This window comes from Bactrocera tryoni, chromosome 3, assembly GCF_016617805.1.
Source record: "Bactrocera tryoni isolate S06 chromosome 3, CSIRO_BtryS06_freeze2, whole genome shotgun sequence".
Lineage (NCBI taxonomy): Eukaryota > Metazoa > Arthropoda > Insecta > Diptera > Tephritidae > Bactrocera > Bactrocera tryoni.
Genome location: NC_052501.1, coordinates 5,385,372 through 5,406,202, shown reverse-complemented (window position 1 = coordinate 5,406,202; position 20,831 = coordinate 5,385,372). Strand labels below are relative to the sequence as shown.

General features: G+C 33.9%; 1 protein-coding gene across 5 annotated transcripts in view; it reads left to right on the top strand.

The window, feature by feature from the left end:
- Positions 1-20,831, top strand: part of LOC120770033 (protein grainyhead) — a 273,442-nt gene that overhangs the window by 222,862 nt on the left and 29,749 nt on the right. For all 5 annotated transcript variants that reach the window (XM_040097146.1, XM_040097144.1, XM_040097148.1 and 2 more), the window contains 3 exons: positions 1,326-1,437; positions 3,562-3,656; positions 17,569-17,625. In XM_040097146.1, coding sequence (XP_039953080.1) covers positions 1,326-1,437; positions 3,562-3,656; positions 17,569-17,625 — 264 coding nt within the window. The remainder of the gene's footprint in view (positions 1-1,325; positions 1,438-3,561; positions 3,657-17,568; positions 17,626-20,831) is intronic.

Genomic DNA, 20,831 nt, shown 5'->3' with positions numbered 1-20,831 from the left:
TCGTTTGAGCTAGGACGAAGCGCATGCGCTAAGGGTACCCACATAAATTGTTAGAGAAAAACGCCGTTTCCTTCATAAATTCCGAGTACTCCATAACATATTCAAGCAATTGAATAAATTTTCCTTTCATTGTTAATTGGGTTGTGAGGATTAGTAAATAATAGCGGGATTAAACGCAGCTAAGCGCGACTGGAGGAAAAATTTGATATGATATGAAAATGTTCAGGAACACAAATATTCCAAGAAGTGTCTAAATGTTAAACGAAATAGATATATTTTTACATATAAATTTTATTTTATTTGTAATAAATCCAGAAATATGTTATTTTATTATTTTAAGATAAAATATATTGAATTTTAGAAACAAAGCATAAGTTAGAACTTATTAATTTTTTAAAAATAATTTTAGTATTTCCTTATTTAAATAAAAAATTAATATAAATTTTAAAAACAATTTAGAATTTTTATAAAAATTTTAGTATTAATATTAATGCCACTTTATTATTTTATAAAAGTATATTATCTTATTATTTGAAGGTAAAAAAATTAAATTTAAAAATAAAGAATAAGTTTAGTATAGAAATTTTGCTATAATGTAATATATAAAAAATTTAGTATACATTTTAAACACAATTTAGAATTTTTATAATTTTCATTTCACTATTTTAAGCTAAAAAATATTAAATTTAAAAATAAAAAATAAGTTTAGTATAAAAAACTTTCTATAATACATTTAAAAATTACTTTTTTTATAAATATTTTAGTGTTTCTTTATTAAAAAAATTAGTAAATCTTAAAAACAATTTATTTTTTTTAATAATAGTTTTTATATTTATTTATTTAAAGTTTATTTTTACTTTTGAAAATAATTTGGAGTTTTTATAAAAATATTAGTATTAACTTTAAAGCTTATTTATTTTTTTATAAAAATATTTTTTTTTATTATTTTAGGGTAAAAAATATTAAGTTTAAAAATAAAGCATAAGTATAAAACAGTAAATGTAATATTAAAAATTTTTTTTTCATAAAAATTTGAACATGCGTTTATTGAAAAAAAATTTGCATAAATCTTTAAAAAATATTTTTTTCTTTTTAAATGTCTATATTTATATTTATTTATTATGAAATTTACTGTTACTTTTAAAATATTTAGAATTTTTATTAAAACCTTAGTATTAATTTTAAGGCGAATATAATTTTTTTTTATAAAAATGTATATTTTTATAAAATTTAATGTTAACTTTAAAAATATTTAAACATTTTAGAATTAATTTTAAAATATTATACAATTTATTAAAATTTTGCAAATCTTATTTCATCCACAGAGCGTTATTATGCTGATATTCCGTGAAGAGAAGAGCCCCGATGATGAAATCAAAGCTTGGCAATTCTGGCACAGTCGGCAGCATTCGGTTAAACAGCGCATTTTAGATGCAGGTGAGTCGAGTATTAAACACTCAAAAGGAAAAAAACAAACCAATCGACGAATTATTTTAAATATTTTTTACATGGCAACCCTTTTTGAAAAAATATTTTTTAACATGGCGACCCTTTTTGAAAAATTATTTTTTTCAAAGCGACTCTTTATGACATATTTCACAGAAATAAAATACAATAAGCGAATACTTTTTATTTTGTATGAAATTTAAAAAAATTAAGCGACAAATTGCCTCCCATAAATTTTCAAATTAAAAAAAAAAAATTACTAAAATAAATTTTGTCTTATTTCATTAAAAAACTCTACCAAATTGCTACAAAACAACTTTTTCACAAAATTGCTAGTATTACTTTTAAAATTTTCCCATTAGATTAACCTCACAGCATCCTGAGCCTGTACTGGCTGCAATAAAATTACATTTTTGCCACATGCAACAACGCACATTTATCATCCGAGCTGAGCTGTCATTCTTACGAAATTATTATGCTTGCTATTGTTGTCTAGACAAATGCGTTTCTGATAGTCATTAAAAGTAAAAATTAACAACTTGCCACAGTGATGCTTATCAGCAGCAACTAAAAGGTGAATAAAATGCCTAAACGACAGAGGAAGCATAAGCAACACTGCGCCAGACACTTTGCTCAACTACGCACATACTTTTTCCTCACTTCCTCGCCGTTCTTTAATTCGCTGTAAATTACAAAACTTTATTGAATTCTAACTATTGATTGTGAAATGTTGCAAGCCGCAACGATTTGCTGCCACTGATAAGCGCCGCGGCCATATGACCGGCCAATCGATCGGCTAGCCAATTGTGTGTGTGCGCCCAAGCACAAGCCACACAACATTCTCAAGCACACAAAACTCTAAAAGCGCTCCTAGCCGCCTCACGCGGTTGGGGCTGGCTGGGGGTGTAACAACATTGGCTGGCCGCCGCACTCCAATGTGTTTTGTGCATACTTACCACAAAGTGGCCAACATTTACACACATTGCCGCACTGCATTGTTGCAAGTTTTATGCCATTTTTCATGCCCACCAGCTGCGTTGTCGGTGCATTCATCCGCGCTGCTAATTGGGTGCTACCCGTGCGCATACTCATCCATTGGTTTTATGGGACGCGCACGCACACATACGCTTGCACATACAGCATATGGCATATGGCATATGGCACTTTGACTAAATTGACAAATGTTGTAATTTTCATATGAGAATATTTAATTTTACAAATACTTATGCGCCTTGTGACTCCCCTCTGCGCGCTGGCGCACCACCCGCGCCTTCAACACACAAGCGCCTGCTGTTTAATAACTGTAATGCATTGTATGTGTGCGTGCATAATTTATGCCACATGCTGATTGTAAACATGTGGCATTTAATGAGTGGTGCGACTCATAATTTAACGGTAAATGTTAAATTTCATAACTGTTGTTACAACGCAGCGCAGATCTTTCGTTCTTGACCAAGCCGCAGAGGTGCTTCTGCGTTTTCGAGTGGAAAAATAAGCAACACAAGTTGGAGAGCAAAATTTATAAATCAACAACTGATTCACGAATTAACGGTACATGCAAACATTTGTTTAAAACATGGTAAAATTGATTTGTTAGCGAACTAGCGAGAAGTTGTTACTTTCAAAAATTAAAAAAAAAACTGTAAAAAATACTCAACATTTTTTTAACTAAAAAGACTGTATTGAAATTGTGGTTAGCTAGCTTAAATAATATTTATTTTATAATTTTTTAATTTTCGGGTTTCAATTTTTTTCCAATATTAATAATTTAAAGAAAAGAATACTATAAATACGCAGATAACAAAAATTTCATGAATTTTCTAAATAATAAAGGTTTTCTAATTCTTATTATAATTTAAGGGTTGCCAACAATTTTTAGTTTTTTTTTGCATTAAACTTCATTGAAAAACCTTAAAACCAACTACTATCCTCTCACTTATTCTTTAACCATGCAAATTGCGCTCCTTAAAGGTCCCCTAATGGCCAATCGATATAGTCATTTCACTTAAGTACTTTAATATCCTCTTAAAGTAGTCATTTACCGCGCCATTTAAAATTTTCCCTTTCCCCATGCGACAATTATTAATTTGCCTGTTGTTGTTGTCCTACTTGCAGATACGAAAAATTCCGTCGGCCTAGTTGGTTGCATCGAGGAGGTCTCCCACAATGCCATCGCTGTCTATTGGAATCCGCTGGAGAGCTCAGCCAAGGTAAGTGCACTACACCACAACACAATACGCATGCGCTTGAAATTTGCAAAGCTTCAACGCTTGAGCAAAAAAAAGAGTGCAATAGTTTAAATAGCTGCTTGTGTCAGCAAATGGGAGCGGCACCGGAAATTGTCCCTTCATGACAGCAGCTGGCTCGCACACCGAGCCAACGCTGATCAATGGCCGCAATACCAATTAACTGGCAAACAAATTAGCCCGGGGCGTTTCAGCGTCGGCAACACTGTCACCGCCAGCATCCACGAAAGCAATGGCTGCAATGTAACCGCTTTTGCCGGCTATGAATAATTACTACTGCCGCCGCCGCTGCCACTGCAGTTACACCCTGCTGCCTGGCAATTATTCGCTGTCGCGCGGCCCAACACCGCGGACGTTGACAAAGTTGTTGGCGCGCAGAAATGCAGATGCTGAATGCGCGCCGCGCGGTAGCCACCGCACACTTATGTACATAACGGCTACTGTACACACGGTAGCCAAAGTGATCAAAGCGCAGAGCAATTGATAGCGCAACGCATGCTGTTGGTGCGGCTGTGGAGGCCGCCAGCGCGGTCCTGGTGTGGTCGCTCCGCACAGTTTGCAGCCAATGAATTTAATGATAATGAAAACCCATAAATATCAAAAAGCGATTAAAGCTAATCAAGCTTAATTGCGAATTTCGCGAAAGCACACACAAACACACACACAGCTAAGCAGCGGCTAAAATGTATGATAAAAAGTTATTGCATCACCGAAAGCGTGCAACCTTGCAACAACAAACTGGGCATCCGCTTAGACGCGCTGAGGTGACTGCGACGTGCGCCTGCTCATAACTTATAAAAAATATCTCAATTTCCGTCTGCGCTGCAGTTGTGGCAACCAGCGCGGTGTTGCAGACTAGAAATCCTTGCCGCGCTACCGCAACCAACGTTCAACCGGCTGTGGTGTTATTACAAGTTTGTTGCTATTATTATTATCGCTACCGCTGTCGTTGCGTTAACTATAATTATTGTTTTCGCATTTCTGTTGTTACTCTTGTGCCGCTATTTTATTATCTAAATTCGACTGCAGGGCTGAAAGTAGTGCCGCGCATGCGTGTCGCTGTTACTTGCTTTTTACATATTCTTATTGGATGCGCGGGCTGTCACAGGCTGCTGCTTTTAGTGTTAACGTGCTGCTTTAATAGCTCCTCTCTTTGGTTGCGTTGTGCTTTTTGAACTTTGTGACTTTGATCTGGGCATTTTTGTTCCTTTTCTCACAGCTGACAACTACTGAATTTCAATTTTTTAGACAATATCTTGAAAAGTAATATTAAATTACAACCCTGTTTGGATGGATGGACACAATTCGCCTCAGAAAGTTTTTACTGCTGCAACAAATTTTGAATAATGTAAAAATATGTTTCAATCCGTAATATTTAAATAAAAAATATTAAAAATTATTTGAAAATTATATCTTAATTTTTTCAGATTTTTTTTTTAATTTCAAAACTTTATTCAAATGTCAAATGTTTTTTAACCCAAATATTTACCTTAAAAAATATTCAAAAATTATTTTAAAATTATATCTTAATGTTTTCTGTCACAAATTTGCTTCTAACGCAAGCTACATGCACTCAAACTCATATTCAAATCTACATGAAGTGAGCTTAAGCCGCTTTTATTTGCACACTGAAGCAAGCTCTAAGCACAGTATGTCAAAAAAGCAGCAGCGATAGCGAAAATATGTTTGTGTGCGTTTAAAATTTAATATTTTATGGAAATTTTGTGTGTTTTTTCACACATTAGCACCTGAAAAATGCAATGGCGCGTACAACAAAAATGCTTATGAGAAAAGCAAACAAAAAATTTGGCGCAGAAAAAAACACAGTGAATTTTTTAGCAAACAACAAAGTGAAGTGTTTAATTTAGATACTTTTTCAATTTAGTTTAGATGTTTTTTTTTATTTTTTTAAATTTTTTGTACATATTTTTTAATTATTTTCTTTAATTTTTTTATTGAATTTTTTTAATTTCTTTTTTTAATTTTTAATATTTTTTATTTTTTTTTTAATTTTTTTTTTATTTCTTTTCAATTTTGTTTGGTATTTTTTATATCTCTTGATTTTTTCCCAACGCCGAAGCAGCCATTGGCAACAGTTAACTCTATTGGTGCAGCGTTTGTGTGAGTTCATTTTCTATACGAGCTCATACACTCTTACGCTCGTGTGTGTTAAACAAATTTAAGCAAGAATAAGCTTTGAATTCTAATTTAATCATACTAACTACACACATGCATTGCATTCAGCTTGACTTAAGTTAAATTAACGTTCGCGCGACTGAGACTGAGCGATATTTCGTGCGCCATATTTTTACGCTTGCTGTCTCTGTTGCGCCGCGCAATTGGTTGGCTGGCAATTGCTGGCATTTAGCAGATAAGCACATAAGCAGTTATGCATACACAAGTGTCACACAAAGTCGAGAACACATATGTAAGTACCACATGCCTGGGCAGCGCTGCGGCACAGAGCGATGTGTCGGCCATTTGAAAAACGCATGCGCGCACTTTTTCACACAGAAATTAAGCAAAAAATTCGCACACGAATTAAGCATGTTTGAGCAACGACGAAATATGCTTGTCTGTACGCAATTAAAATTAATTATTTAATTAGGAATTCAAATTAATAAGCGCTTGTAAATAATAGCCGTTAACTGCGGTGCAGCGCGTAATGAGAACGTTTGCAAACATTCGGATTTTTTTGATAATTTATAACACTTTTTTGCTGTTGCAACTCAGCTATTTACAGCGCGCAGCTGTCTGCAGTCGTTTATCATATGCGCAATCAATATAAAAAGCATAAGCTTGCTCTCATTTATTAGCGGCGATTTTAATGACTTATTTACAGCGCTTCGGGCTCTGAATCAGCTCGCCATCTTAATAGCGAAATCGTGATCGCTCTGCATACAAACATACATATATGCATTACATATTTATAAACAATTTATTTTTATTTAACGGCGGTTATGCGCCTACCATAAGGCCAGTCTGGGTACTTAGTTGTGTAGTTGTTGCTTGTCGCGACAATTGCGTGGAGGAAACTAATAAATTATATTGAACAATAGCTATTAGAACGCGTTCTCGCTGCTAAACATTCTAATTCCTAAACGCCATTAAATGCTTGTAAATATTTTATATACTATTTCATAATACATTAAGTCAATTTCTTTTTTTTATAATTTTGACACCTTTTCAACATTTGCGCTTTGTTTACACCATTTCCATAAAATTATTTCACATGTTTTACATAAATATCGTGTTTCAACGGCGCATAATTTAACGCTAATGGCTGTAATGCAACAATTTATTTGGGACACAATAATGTCGCGCAGCAGGGTGGCCAGGTGGTTTTCAAAAAATAAAAAAAATTCTTGGTTCTGCATAATTAAAAGAATGTTTTACAGCGATAAAAATGCACTTTGATGACTATTAATACTAGTATTTTATATAAAATTTTAAAATTATTTTTGGGAAAAAAATTTTTTTTTTTTTTAATTAAAATTAAAAAAAATGTTAAATAGATGATACCAAAAAAAGACGATGTTTTTAGTTGAAAAAGCATATTTTTTTTGACACATATTAAAACATAAATTTTAAATCGAAAAAATCACAATTATTTTTGAAAATTTTTAATAAAAATCAAAATATCTTTCGCGCAACAGGGTGGCCAGGTGGTCTTCATAAAATAAAAAACAAGTTTTAACGGATATAAAAATGCACATTGTTTATTTATTTAGATATTAATATTTTAAGTAAAATTATTTTGGGGACATAAAATCTAAATTTTTTTCCCGAAAAAAATTAAACTTCTTCAAAAAATTTTAAATCATGGAAAAATTTAAATTATTTAAAAAATGTTTAATTAGAGAACTTTTGAGCTTTTCCTTGCAATCAAAAACAAAAAATCTAGACAATAAAAATATTCAAAATTTTTGTTTTTAGCTACTTTTTCAATTTTTTAAGATCGGAAGAGTTTTTTTTTTAATTTTTTTAATATATTTTTGATTTTCTTTTAATGGTTTCTTCAGTATTTTTTATAGTTTACTATGATTTGTTTACTTTAAATAGTTTTCAAAAGCTTTTTCTAGTAATCAAAAAACAAAAATCTAAATAATAAAATTAATCAAAATCTGCTACACCGTCAATTGATAAAATCTTATAAATTAAAAATTTTAAACTCACATTTTTTCATAGTAAAAATATTTAAAAAATTTAAATAAATTATTTTTAAAAAATAAATAAGTTCTTAAAACTTTTTTTGAAATTGAGAACAAAACATTTTTAAAAAATAAAAAAAAAAATTTAAAAATTTAATGTTTCTAATTTGTCTTAAAATTTACTAAAAGCCCAATTTCTTTCTATGTTCCATTTTTCAAAAAAAAAAAAAAATTTTTAAATAAATTTATTAATTCAAATTAAAAATTTTTCGATTTTAACAAATTTTAAGAAAAATTAAAAAAAATAAAATTTTTAAACTTTGCACATAATTTTTTGAACCTATTCTAATTTAATAATTTTAAATATTAATTTCTTTTCGTAATTTAATAAAATTTAACAAAAACTATTTTTTAATTTGAAGTAAAATCTAATCTTCTAATTAAAAAGTTTAAATCTAACTTAAATTTTTGTATGCTTTTTTCCTTTTTGCTATACAAATAAGCAACATCTGGCAACTCCAAGCAAACTTTTTTCTTCAAACATATCTAAACACGAACAAAAAATGTCAATAAAAATGTTTGCGCTAAAAAATGGGAAAATGCGATAAAATCATTAGCAACTTCCTGCGCTTCGATTGAATTTAGCGCAGCAGCAGCGGCCCCGTTAGCCACTTCACACGTCGCAGGCGCCAATCGCAAATCGATGACTAAAATATCGCAATGCAGCTAAAAAGCAACAACACAAATCTTCATAAATGTATATATATGTATGGCTGTGAATGCATGTGAACGCCCGTCGCACGGTTGCTCTAACGTTTGCGTCATGCATTTTCTACGTACCCACCATCAGAGTTAACAATTATTGCTGCTGCCGCAAACTTTTATTATATTATTTTGCCGCATTTAATTCTTACTGCCCAAGTGCTTTTTATGCCATAGCAATTTTTGTTGTAATCACCAACAAATCGTCGGCAGCAATTAGTGCGCGAGTATTTTAATCGCCACTAAAGCCGTTGCAGTTGCAGCTACTGTACGGCGTTACGAGCGCGCCAAGCAGCGCGAAATTTCCATAAACCAATTGAGAGATACCGACGCAGTCAACTCACACACACACACATACACATAATACTTGCATATAGCGGCTGCTCACCTGCCCTGCGCTTTAGAAACACTTGCTCCTCGCTTGCCACGTTTGTTGCGCTTGCCATTTGCTTGTGTGCATTTATTGCAGTTTTTGTTGTTGCTGTGGCGAGCTAACAATTATGACACTCGATTAAAAGGAAATTTAAACAGATACAAAAAATATTAAGCGTAAATTATAACTCATGCAAATTGCGATCGCAAACGCGAACGCGAATGCATTTGCGTGATTGCCGCATGCAACGCCCACATGCATGCGCACACGCTTAGTCAGAGTATTACTTTCAATTTGCATATGTATTCGTATGTATCTGATTACATGCCGCGAAGTAACAGTTAATTGCTAATTAATATTTTTCACCTGTCGCCGTGTCGAAGGTCGCAGCGACCAATGCAGGCGTGTATTGGTATATATGTATGTATGTGCGTGCTTGCAAGTTGTTATTGAAAGCAGCTACAAATTCTCATTTACTGGAAGCTTTTAGGGATCGGCCATGTAACGGAAACTGCCGCGAAGGTGACTCATTCACTTATCTTTGCATTTCCTTGACTTTACCAACCGCCCATTTCGACCGCAAAACTACTTCTTATTACTATGCCATTTACTATACCCATTTGTTTGTCATGCAAATCACTAAAAGCTCGCCGATTTATTGATGCGGAAGCTTTCAACGATCTTGTAACTGGAGTAGTAAGTGGCTCAGTAATATTCTTTTGATATATAGCATATTTTTATGGCAATACTAGAAGGAAACATGATATTTAGGAGAACCACTGTAATTATGTTATCACGAATTTCGCTGTTAATAGTTATCACACGGTTTTTTTGTCAAAGTATGTCACATTTAATGACCGTCATGGTTAAATGTTGTCAACTTAATTTTTTGCTGCTTATAACAATATTTTTCAATAACAAACCGGCGACAAGTGAAAATTTTTGAAATTTTACAGTTTTTATAACGTCAAATTTATTAAGAGCCAATGTCAAATTTAATGACCGTAATGGTTAAATGTTGTCAACTTATTTTTTTTAGCAAATTATAATAATATTTTTCAATATTAGCGGGCAACCAATGGAAAAACTCGAATTTTAGCAGTTTCCATAACGTCAAATTTATTGACAACCAATTTGTCAAATACTGTCAACAAATTTTCATAACGATTTATGATCACATTTCTTCGACACAAACCGAAAACCTAGAGAAAATAATTAAATTTGTGCAGTTTTCATAACGTCAAATTCAATGACAGTCGTTGACAAATAATGAATGTTGCAGTCAAAATAGTTTCAGAGTAATCAAAACAGACTGACAACACTAAAACGTAAACCTTTTGCATGCGAATCAAATTCATTATTATTGTCAAAGAGTTACCAAAATTTGGACAATATTTCATAGGTCAAATTTAATGGCGATATTTTCTATTGGATGGAAATAGTAGCTTACCACTATTACTAAATGACAATTTTATGGCAATTAAATCAGACTGTCAACACAAAAAACATAAAACTTTAGTTTGTCAATCAAATGCTTGTGAAATGTCTTTGTTGGCTGCTTGCCGATATCTTTGTGAAAGCATTATTAAAATTTTTAAATAATTTTACACCTCAAAGTTAATGGTAATCTTTGGCAACCGATGAAAGTAGCTGTCAAAGAATTGTCAAAGCAATCAAAGCAAACTGGCAACACAAAATAACTAGAAATTTTTCTCGTCAATAAAATTCTAAAAATCGTGAAATGGCATTCTTGGTTGTTTATTGATATTTTTGTCAAAGTATTATCAAAATTTTAACATTATTTCATATGTCAAATTTAATGACAATCCTTGGCAAACGCTGGCAGTAATTGTCAGTTCAATTTCATGACAATAAAATCAGACCGTCAACACAAATTAATTTTAGTTTGTCAATCGTATTTGTCTGAAATGTCAATCTTGGCTGCTTGCTGATATTTATTGTCAAATCATTATCAAAATTTTGACAAATTGTAGGTATCATAAATGTTTTTCTAATTTCATTCAATGCCTTCCCTCTTGCATATAACTTTTTTGACTAAAATGAAATAAATTTTACAAATTTAACCAAATTGATTTGCCGCTGTCAAAATCAGCAGCAGTAAGCCGTTATAATTATTAAAAACTCAAGTATATATGTATATACACATGCACAAATGTTCAAATATATTTAATGGCTGCATTAATTCATTCATCATGTCAGCGGCTAGCAGCAGATTGAGGTCATTATCTAATCTAAACACGCTCTAGCGCTCGAACAGAACTTTTCGCGCAAGCGGCGGGTGTTTTGGTAATACAAAACATTACAATTATAACAAAAAAGACCAAACCATGTATTGTCTCCGCCGGCTAGCAGATAAGAATTGCAGTTGGCAATTTACAAGTGTAACGAAATCAGCTGTGAAATTAGGCGCGCCTGAGCGCTACTCGGCCAGTTGCAGCTGATTTTTATAAGTGGCTAGTGACTGCAGCTGTGATTTACTATAGAAACTGAAATTTTTTCTTATATTTTTGTATATTTTTTGTTTGGTTGTTAGTGATATTTTTAGTTTAGCGTTTTACGCTCAAATTTCTTAGATTTTTTTAATCTTTTTTGAGTGTTTTTTTTTGTTTAACTACAGCGCGCTCTAAATCTACTTTACATATTCTGACAGATATCTATATTTATGTTATTAATACACATGCATATGTACCTGTATCAATATTCATCTGACTTCACTCCCCACCAACTACATGCTGTACGCCTGCCACTGCTCGCTCACATTCTCAGCTTCTCAGCAGCACTTAATCAATGCAATAGATTTTCGTAGAAAATCAGAATGCATAAATTTTCATATCGAATGACCGACACAGCGCATATCTCGCACACACGCTGCCGCCATATTTAATACGATTTGAGTTTTTTTCGGTTTAGGTGCGCATGCCTGCGCGGTGTATCGTTGTGGCGGTGTGTGTTTGTGTGCGCCTCGTAAATATGCATTAGGAAATTCCATTTCACCTGCCACAAAGCGCTGCTGTCCAGTGCAATTGAACGCGCTGCGATTGGATCTCACTTGCGATGCGATTTTTTCCGTTTGCCATGGCGCAGCGCGCAGATGCTTTCGCGTTGATAAGCGCGCTCGAGAAGAAGATACATGTACATATATTATTGTAAGACATGAAGAATGTGTTTGAACGGTGATATATAATAAGTGGGAGACAAAAAGTGTTTTCTTTTTGTTTTTGGTTTTCAATTTATGCACTTTGTTGCTTGATATGTTGCACGTGGCGCGCTAAAGTGATTTATGAGCATTTTTCCATATTTGCATGTAGTTGATTTTTTTTTACGAAAGTGTAAATACTTGCGGTGATTTTACATTTAATTTTTCAAGAATATTAATTTAATTACGCGAGTTCTTCTAGCGCCACTTTTGTAAGCAGTATTAAGATGCTTCAGTTTCAACGGATAGAAATACAGAAATATTTATTATTTATGTTGGGTAGTCGAGAAAGTCTTTTCGTATTTCTAATCAACTGATAAAGCATCGTCTCCGTAAACTTCACAAATTTCATTGGTGGCTTGCGAGGCATTCTACCCTTTTTATACAAAAGTTTCAAAATATAGCGAATTTCTTTATTATTTTCACTTATTTTTGAACAGCCGTAAATTTTTTTCAACTTCCCTGATTTTTTTTTTTTTGGTTAAATGAAGCTTAAAATCTCACCTTTCTAACAACATATGATATGACATAATGTGGTTGGCAGCACTGGAGATATACGGCTGCAACGATATCTATTAACAAAATACGAAAAGACTTTTTTGACTACCAATATTTTAGTCTAATTTCCTGGCTGCGCTTGTAGTTCCAGTAGTCTAGTCGCTAGTCAACTGGAATAGAATTTAAACAGCTCTTTATTGAACACTTTGACATTATGATTTGTTAGAGCACAAAAAATTTACTTTGCGCCGAAATGTAGGCAACAATTTTGCGATGTTGCGGTGCATAAGTACTGCTTAGTAAAAAAAAATTGAGCAGCTGCAAAAAGTTATACGAAATTTAAGCATATATACCGATCATGAATAGAAATATTCTATACTGCGCTCTGCATTACTTTATACTAATTGAATTCGCCTCAAAAATCGCTTAACATTATATAATTTTTCATATAACACACCTGATTGATCGCTTAACCCCACACCTGCCTGTTATATACTGTTTGAGTTTTAGCTGTTATAATACCACAGAAAATCAAAGTGCTTTCATAAACAAAAATCCGATATCACAGTTTCACCGTTAGCGCATTAAAATAACTGTAAGAAATGTAAGCTAAGCTTCCAAAGTTATTTGAATATCTTCGCTTTTGACAAAATCTCAATAATAATAGGCAAATCCATCTAGGAAATTATTCAACTTGTCTCTGTGAAATGCATATACTAACAACAACAACACTGAACGTAAACATAATGCGCGCCCGTAGCGCAACCAAAAAGCATAGAAAATTATGTGACAGGCATACCTTTGACCACCTGCTGCTCTCAACTCTAAACTCCTAAACTCCCAAACCATAAAGTCATTGCATTTGTCTCTCTGCACGCACACACACACACACACCCGAATAACTGCCAGCGTTTGTTCAGCCGAAGCCGGCAATATGATGGTTAGAGCCGCATTCGACGCGGTCAATCGCCTCAACGATAGCGGCAGCGGCAACAAAGTACCACGCTTGCCGCACAGCGGTGGCCAATTGATTAAAACGATTTGCGCGATTCTCGCAGCGATCCATCGTGCAATGTTCCGACGCGCAAGTAATCTGTCCGGCGATCACGGGCTGCATATGCGCAACTACAACGCAAGCAGTAGTGGAGTACAGCGTGGCAAGTGAGGAAATATGCGCCGCAACGCCTTCTATGCGCGGCTCATCAACTCACATGTGGCAAGAACACCACAAATCCATAAAGTGCTGGCAAGTGAAAGGTTCAGAGAAATTTCAAATACACAAATACACACAGGCGCACGTGCAGCGCAATGTAAACACAGAGCGGCGCATGCGCGTGCATATAAACATACAAATTGCCTATGCAACCGAATGTCCGCATTTATTGATTTTATTTCTGCAATTTCATCCCGCTCCATGCTGCCGCCTTGTGCACGCGGCCAGTGCCACAACTTTATGGCCGCCGCCACCAAAAACGGTTGCACAGCAAATGCTGCACGTATGCTCGCATGCGGTAAATGTGTAAATATGCCGGTGGCAACGCATGCCACAATCGCACAAATTAATTTTAAATAATCGACGAAACATGAGCGCATGCTCATGCCACTTTGTTGCCATGCAGCACGCCCCACCGCCCGTGCGCCAACCACAGCGCCGCCGCTGCCTCAACCAAGTCGGTCGTACACTAGTCGCTTTAGTAGCTTCGCTGGCATTCAACTGTCTGCTTAATGTCTCGGACTACCAATTGTTGTGGCGCAGCGTCGTTGTTGTTGTTTGTCTATCAGGTTGGTGCATTGACTTGCCACTTGCCACTTGCGCGCCGATAAACGTTAAACGGCAATTGTAGCGGTGCCACTGCCACCAAATTGGTCAATAAACCCCCGAACGCAGCGCTTTCCAATGCCAAATGTAGTCAACGAAAACAACAGCATCAACAAACAGCAAAGCGAAAAACAAACAACCAGCCAACAACAATAACAAATAGTTGCGCTATTGAACAACAGCCATCAATAGGCGGGCAAGCAGGCGTTCAATAAAGACATGTTGTGGCTGCGTTTGGCGGTGATTCCGCGCAGTGAGGCTCCAACTGTGCAATAAAAATAATTCTCATTTTAGTGAATTTGTTTGCATATAACTGAATATGCATAGTTTTATTGGCGGCAGTACAAATATTTTTCGTCACTGCCGCAAACCAAAATAAGAAAAATATAAAATTGCTGAAAAAATATTCACATGGAATCTCCACCGCGGAAGCTTTCACTTACTTATGGTTCTTAGAGAATAAGCTTTCATCTCCATCGTTTCGGAATATTTAAAACTTAATGAAGTGCTTAGAAAAGTACATCCATTTGAGCTTTCTCTTCTTTATATTTGAAAAAAAATAAACTTTATACGATTTAAAACAAATCAGATTGATATAGACCGAAAGCTTTCATTTATTTATGTTATTTGAATAAAAAGCTTTCAATTGCACATTTCTAATATATATAGTACTTAACTAAGCTTTCATAGAAACTTTCTATTGAGCTTTCACTTCGTCACTACTTTAAAACAATACACTTTTTATGACTTCATTAAAAATAATATATTTAAATAGACCGAAAGCTTTCATTTATTCATGATCTTTAGATAAAGAGCTTTTAATTGCACAGTTTTAATATATATAAAGCTTAATTAAGTTTTCATAGAAACTTTTGATTGAACTTTAACTTCCAAAAAAAAAATTAACTTTTTATAACTTAGGTAAAAAGAATTTATATAAGAATACCAAAAGCTTTCATATATTATGATCGTTAAAGAAAAACTTTTACGACCTAATATATCTATTAAAACAATTAAAATTTCTTACAAATTTACAAATTTCGGTGAAGCTTTCACTACCTCATTTATTCAAAAGAATAAACTTTTTATGACTTCGTGAAAAATAAGCTATTTAAGTAGAATGAAAGCTTTCATATATTATGATCGTTAAAGAAAAAACTTGTTCAACCTAATGTACCTACTGTTTACTAAACTTTCATATGGACTTTAGTTGAGCTTTCACTTCCTCACTTATTCAAAAGAAAAAAAATTACGACTTTCTTAAAAAAATATATATTATTAAGTAGATCGAGAGGTGTCATATCTAGTTTTCCAATAAGCTTTCATAGAAACTTCTGGTTGAGCCTTCATCATTTGAGAAGCTGTCAAGTTGAAGGAAAATGTTCAAAATCATAATTAACAAATCACTCATTTGGCAAAAAACATTTTTCACTAATGCAAATAGCAGTAACTTCGTGTTGCACGCACACATATTCCGCGCTACTTCAACTTTTGTTGCAAATATAATGGTTATTGCAACCGCAATGTCTTTAAGGCATTCCTCATGCATTCACTTGTGTGCTAGCGCAAATGTTTGTGCCTGCATTTGACTTCCTAAGCTGCGAGTGCGTCACCTTGTTCAAGTTGTTGCTGCTTGCAACATACAATGAAAGCGCACAAAAGTCATAAAGGGCGGGTTAGCCACACGCGGAATGCATAATCCCACCTAAAGTGAATGTGCTAAGCCGTAAAGCGCTCTTGATTGCCACTTTGTCAACCATTGTAGCTGACAATGTCCAATGGTCGGCAACCACAGCTCTTTATATGATCGCACACATACAACAGCCAATGTGGCAACATTTCTAAGATACTTACGCACTGCACTCCGTTGGGCAAAACTCAACTATCTGCTGCTACTTTTGCTTTGCGGCAACTGTAAAAATATTTCAAATACAATTGTTGTACAACAACAATAACAACATTAATACTTCACTTCAATGCAATCAGATGTTTTCCTGCACACCCTTCCAACACACTTTACCTACTCGCTGCCACACTTTCTTATTGTTGTTGTATTGATCACTAACTTGCAACAGCAGCAGCAGCAGCAGCTCGAATGATGCACTTTATATGGTGCGCTTTAGCTAATTAATTCCCATTAAAACGTTCGATGCCGAAAGAGATGTGAAACAACAAAAGCAACAACAACAATATTAGCACGAGTTGCAACAATAGCAGTGAAACAAAAAACGGCAACTTCAATAAAAATATTCACAGTTGTATATTATTGAACAATGCGACTGCTAATGGCGTGGCAGCAACATTGTTTAAGCGGTTGTTGTTATTGTTGTTGGTTTATGCGTTGTTGCTTGTGTTGCATGCGTTGTTGTGTCACCGCTGTTTACCAATAAGTATTCATTGTTGCTGTATGTTGCAGTAATGCAATTAATTTTCTTGTTTTAATTTTGTTAATTTTTTGTTGTTTTTCACTGATTTTTTACTCCATTATTTTAAATTTCGTTTTTCGTTATTTTTAATTTCTGATTCACCACTGCCTTACCTTTGCTTATTCAGTGTTGTTGTTGCTGCCACAACTGTCTTCAACCGAATTGCCATCGAATCGAATATCGCCTGAAGAAAATCGATTAAAAAATATTTTTTTTTTAATTTTCTGACCCTCCTAATAGCGGTAAAGCAGCCAAGGTATGTAAATATGTCGCCACATATCTTCAGCGCTATATTTGTCAGCAGCTTTAGCGTTCTTTAACTGCCACTAATTAGTATTCCACTTTTTTGTGCTCGCCAGCATTTATTGAAAGCGTTTATTCGCTCTATTCCAGCAATGCAAAACAATTAGCCAGAAATTCGCCTTCCAATCGCATACCCGAATACAATGTATTTGATACTCGTGTGCGATAAGTAGCATAAAGTTGCCATTGTCCGACTCGTTTTGCTGCTTGTTCTTCCTGTTCTTACGCAAGTCTTACATAACTCTAATTTTTCATATTCTTGTCATCATAATTCTCTCACATTTATTAATTCTGAATTTTTCTTCTTCTTCTTCTTTTTCTTTGCAGATCAACATCGCCGTCCAGTGCCTGAGTACGGACTTCAGCAGCCAAAAGGGAGTTAAGGTATGTGGATAAGTTATCGAAAGTATTTGCAGCATTTAAAAATATACAATGTAACACCTTGCGGCTGAATTGAAAAGGCTTGCAACATTGTATTTGAAGAGGTGTTCATATTTTGAGTTGACAGGAACAGTAGGCATACATTTATGAAAATAAATGGCAGTTGTTGTTGTTTCGTAAATATATACTCTTTTGAAATCTCCGCCTTAGCTCAGTGCAGAGTTTTAACAAAAGAATGTTAATTTGATGCGTGATAAGGAAATATTATAGTCTAGCTGCTACAATTTTGGCTCAGATTTCTCTTCAGAATATTTTTTGTTATTATAAATAAGAAAGTTAAATATCTTTGAAAATGTTAAATTCAATAATCTTCAAAATTATTTGCATTTATTTCTTTCAATATTCACGATCATTTGAGTTTTCTGAATAGCTAGAAGACACACGGAGATAAATCAGGCGACTATGTTGATTGCGGGACGATATTAGTTGTAAATTTGAGTAAAATCTCACGAAGAATCAAAGCAGTATGCGACGGAGCATTATCGTGGTGCAAAAACAAATACTTGTCGGTTCATAATTCCTACCTCTTTTTACGAATAGCTTCGCGCATACGACGCATAAGACTCAAATAATATTCATTGTGGACAGTTTGACCAGTCCGAAGGAATTCGGAGTGCACCACACCTCGATAATCGAAAAAACTGTCAACATAACATTGATATTTGACCTACTTTAACGTGTTTTTTCGGCTTCGGCTCAACTTTGTTACGATATTTCGATGATTTGTCATCTGTTTCCGGGTCATAAGTATAAATCCAGGAGTCATTGCCACTAATAATACGATTCATAACATTATTCCAACTATCAGGGCATTGTTTCACAGACGCGACGCTTTTTTCGAAAAAATTTAGTGATTTTGGAACCAATCCTGCTTCCACTTTTCTTAGGCCTACATGATCTTTCAAAATGGTTTTTACTGATCATTCCGATATCCCAACGATGCCAGTATGATCTCTGACTGTTAATTTTCGATTCTCATGTACCAATTCCCTGACTTTATTGACGTATTGATCGTCAGTTGATGTCGATGACCGTCCTGGACGTGGTTCGTCGTCGTTCTCGACCCTCATTGAATAATTTGTACCACCCAAAAACACTTGTTCGTGACAAAGAAGTATCACCGAAGGCCTTTTCCAACATTCTGAAAGTTTCGGCACCACAAATTTGATTCCGCACACAAAATCTTATGGAACTATTTTCACTCTTTGTACAAATCGCCGAATACACTTTATGCTTCCGGAAAACAAGCGAAAAAACAGTCATGTTTATTTTAATGTGAAATTGAGCATAGATGTCACTGACAGTCATCCCAACCTAGAAAAAAAATAATTCGACGAATGGGTTTTCGCGCAAATTTAATTTAAAAAGTCTTACTATATTATCCCACAGTATTACAAAACTTAATTTAAAAAGTCTTACCCTTTTTTGCCCACAGTATTGCAAAATTAAATGAAATTATGGGAAAGATTAAACCTAAATATGAAAAAATAGCATTTATTAACAAATGTTGCTCATTATTTGCCGAATAGAAACTCAAAAAAGTAGTTTTCGAAAACTTAATTCTTAATGAAGTGTTAGCCTAAAGGTAAGCTTCAAAGAATGCTTACTATTAATTATAGAAATAATTTTTGTGTTTAAAAATAATTTCAACTTAACGCTGTTAAGTGTGAAAGTAAATCTGAATCGAATTATATAATGTTAGAAATAAAAGTAAAATTTAGGAAAACATATTGCAACTAAAAAATACTTAAATTGTATATTAATAGCAATATGAACTATAAATCAAACGTAGAGTGTTTAACTTAAGGTTTCAAAAATGTTCTAACTTCAGTTTTTATATTTTCATCATGTGTTTCATTAGCGCGGCGATTGCATTGCTTTGATTACTTGCGCGTTTTAATCACTATTTACAATTTTCACCACTACCTGCGCTAATTGTTTTGAAAACAGAACACCAGACAAATATACTGAAACAAAAGTTACTCCAGTTATTTCATAATCACCGATCCTTACATTACACCAACTACACATAAAGTATATAGCCGGTTTTTTGTTTACCTTTTGGTTTGCCGTCCTACCCCTGCACAAGCAGCACAGCTACCCACAGATATCGAAGGTATACCCTCATCTTCACTAATGATCCACGGTCAATTTGTGCGACGACAGTTGCGCACAAACATCATTAGGATCACAGGGATCAATTATTTTACTCTCACAATGCGCACAGGGTGCCTTGGTGTGTGTGTGTTTAGTGCGCAGCAGTCAATAAAGCGTAAATCAATCAGGGCCAGAAGTGTAAAGGTGTGACTTTTCAAACTGCTTAAGAGGATTTTAAATATCATGTTGCAATGTTATTAGCGGCAAAAAAACTAGTGAGTTGAAAAAAAAAACCCGCCTGCAGAGAATAATGGAAAAATGCTGATTAAACGAAAAGGAAAGTGAACAAGTGGAAAGTAGAGAAGGTTTTCTGATATAATTAACTTTGGGGATTGCTGTGAAGTGATAAAAAGATTAGGCAAGATTCACGCTTTTGTTGGACACAACAATTAAACTATCAAAGTCAGGCACTCGCTGGGATTTCCTGCCACATAAAGTACAATATTTAATGAGTTTGATAAAGCAACAACTGCAAACAAAAGGGACACCTGCAATGGGTGAGCGAAAATTAGGGATAAAAATTGAGAAAAAAATGTTATGAGTTTTTGAGTGAAATGAGTTTAAAAAATAATGATTTTTGAATAAAATAATGGTGTTTGAAAAACTAATGATTTTTGAATAAAATAATGATTTTTGAAAACTAGAGGATTTAAAAAAAAAAATAATAATACAGTAAATGATCTTGTTAGTCAAATATAAAAGCGTTAATAATTGGCGTATCAAATAATATTTTTTTGTCTTCAAAAGCAGCTGTCAGTGGTAGGTGAACAAAATGAAGTATCACGCATAAAAAAAAATATGAAAAAGATCCGAAAAAATATCTCTGATCCATTTATTTATAAAAAAAAAATAAAATAGAAACTGCAGCAAAATAAACTTTAAAATATATTAATGAATTACTGACAAATCGAATGTTGCAAGCAATAAACTTTCCACGCATAGAATTGCATGAAAGTCGCTCAGCATTGTTGTTGTAGTTGTTGTGCGTACAT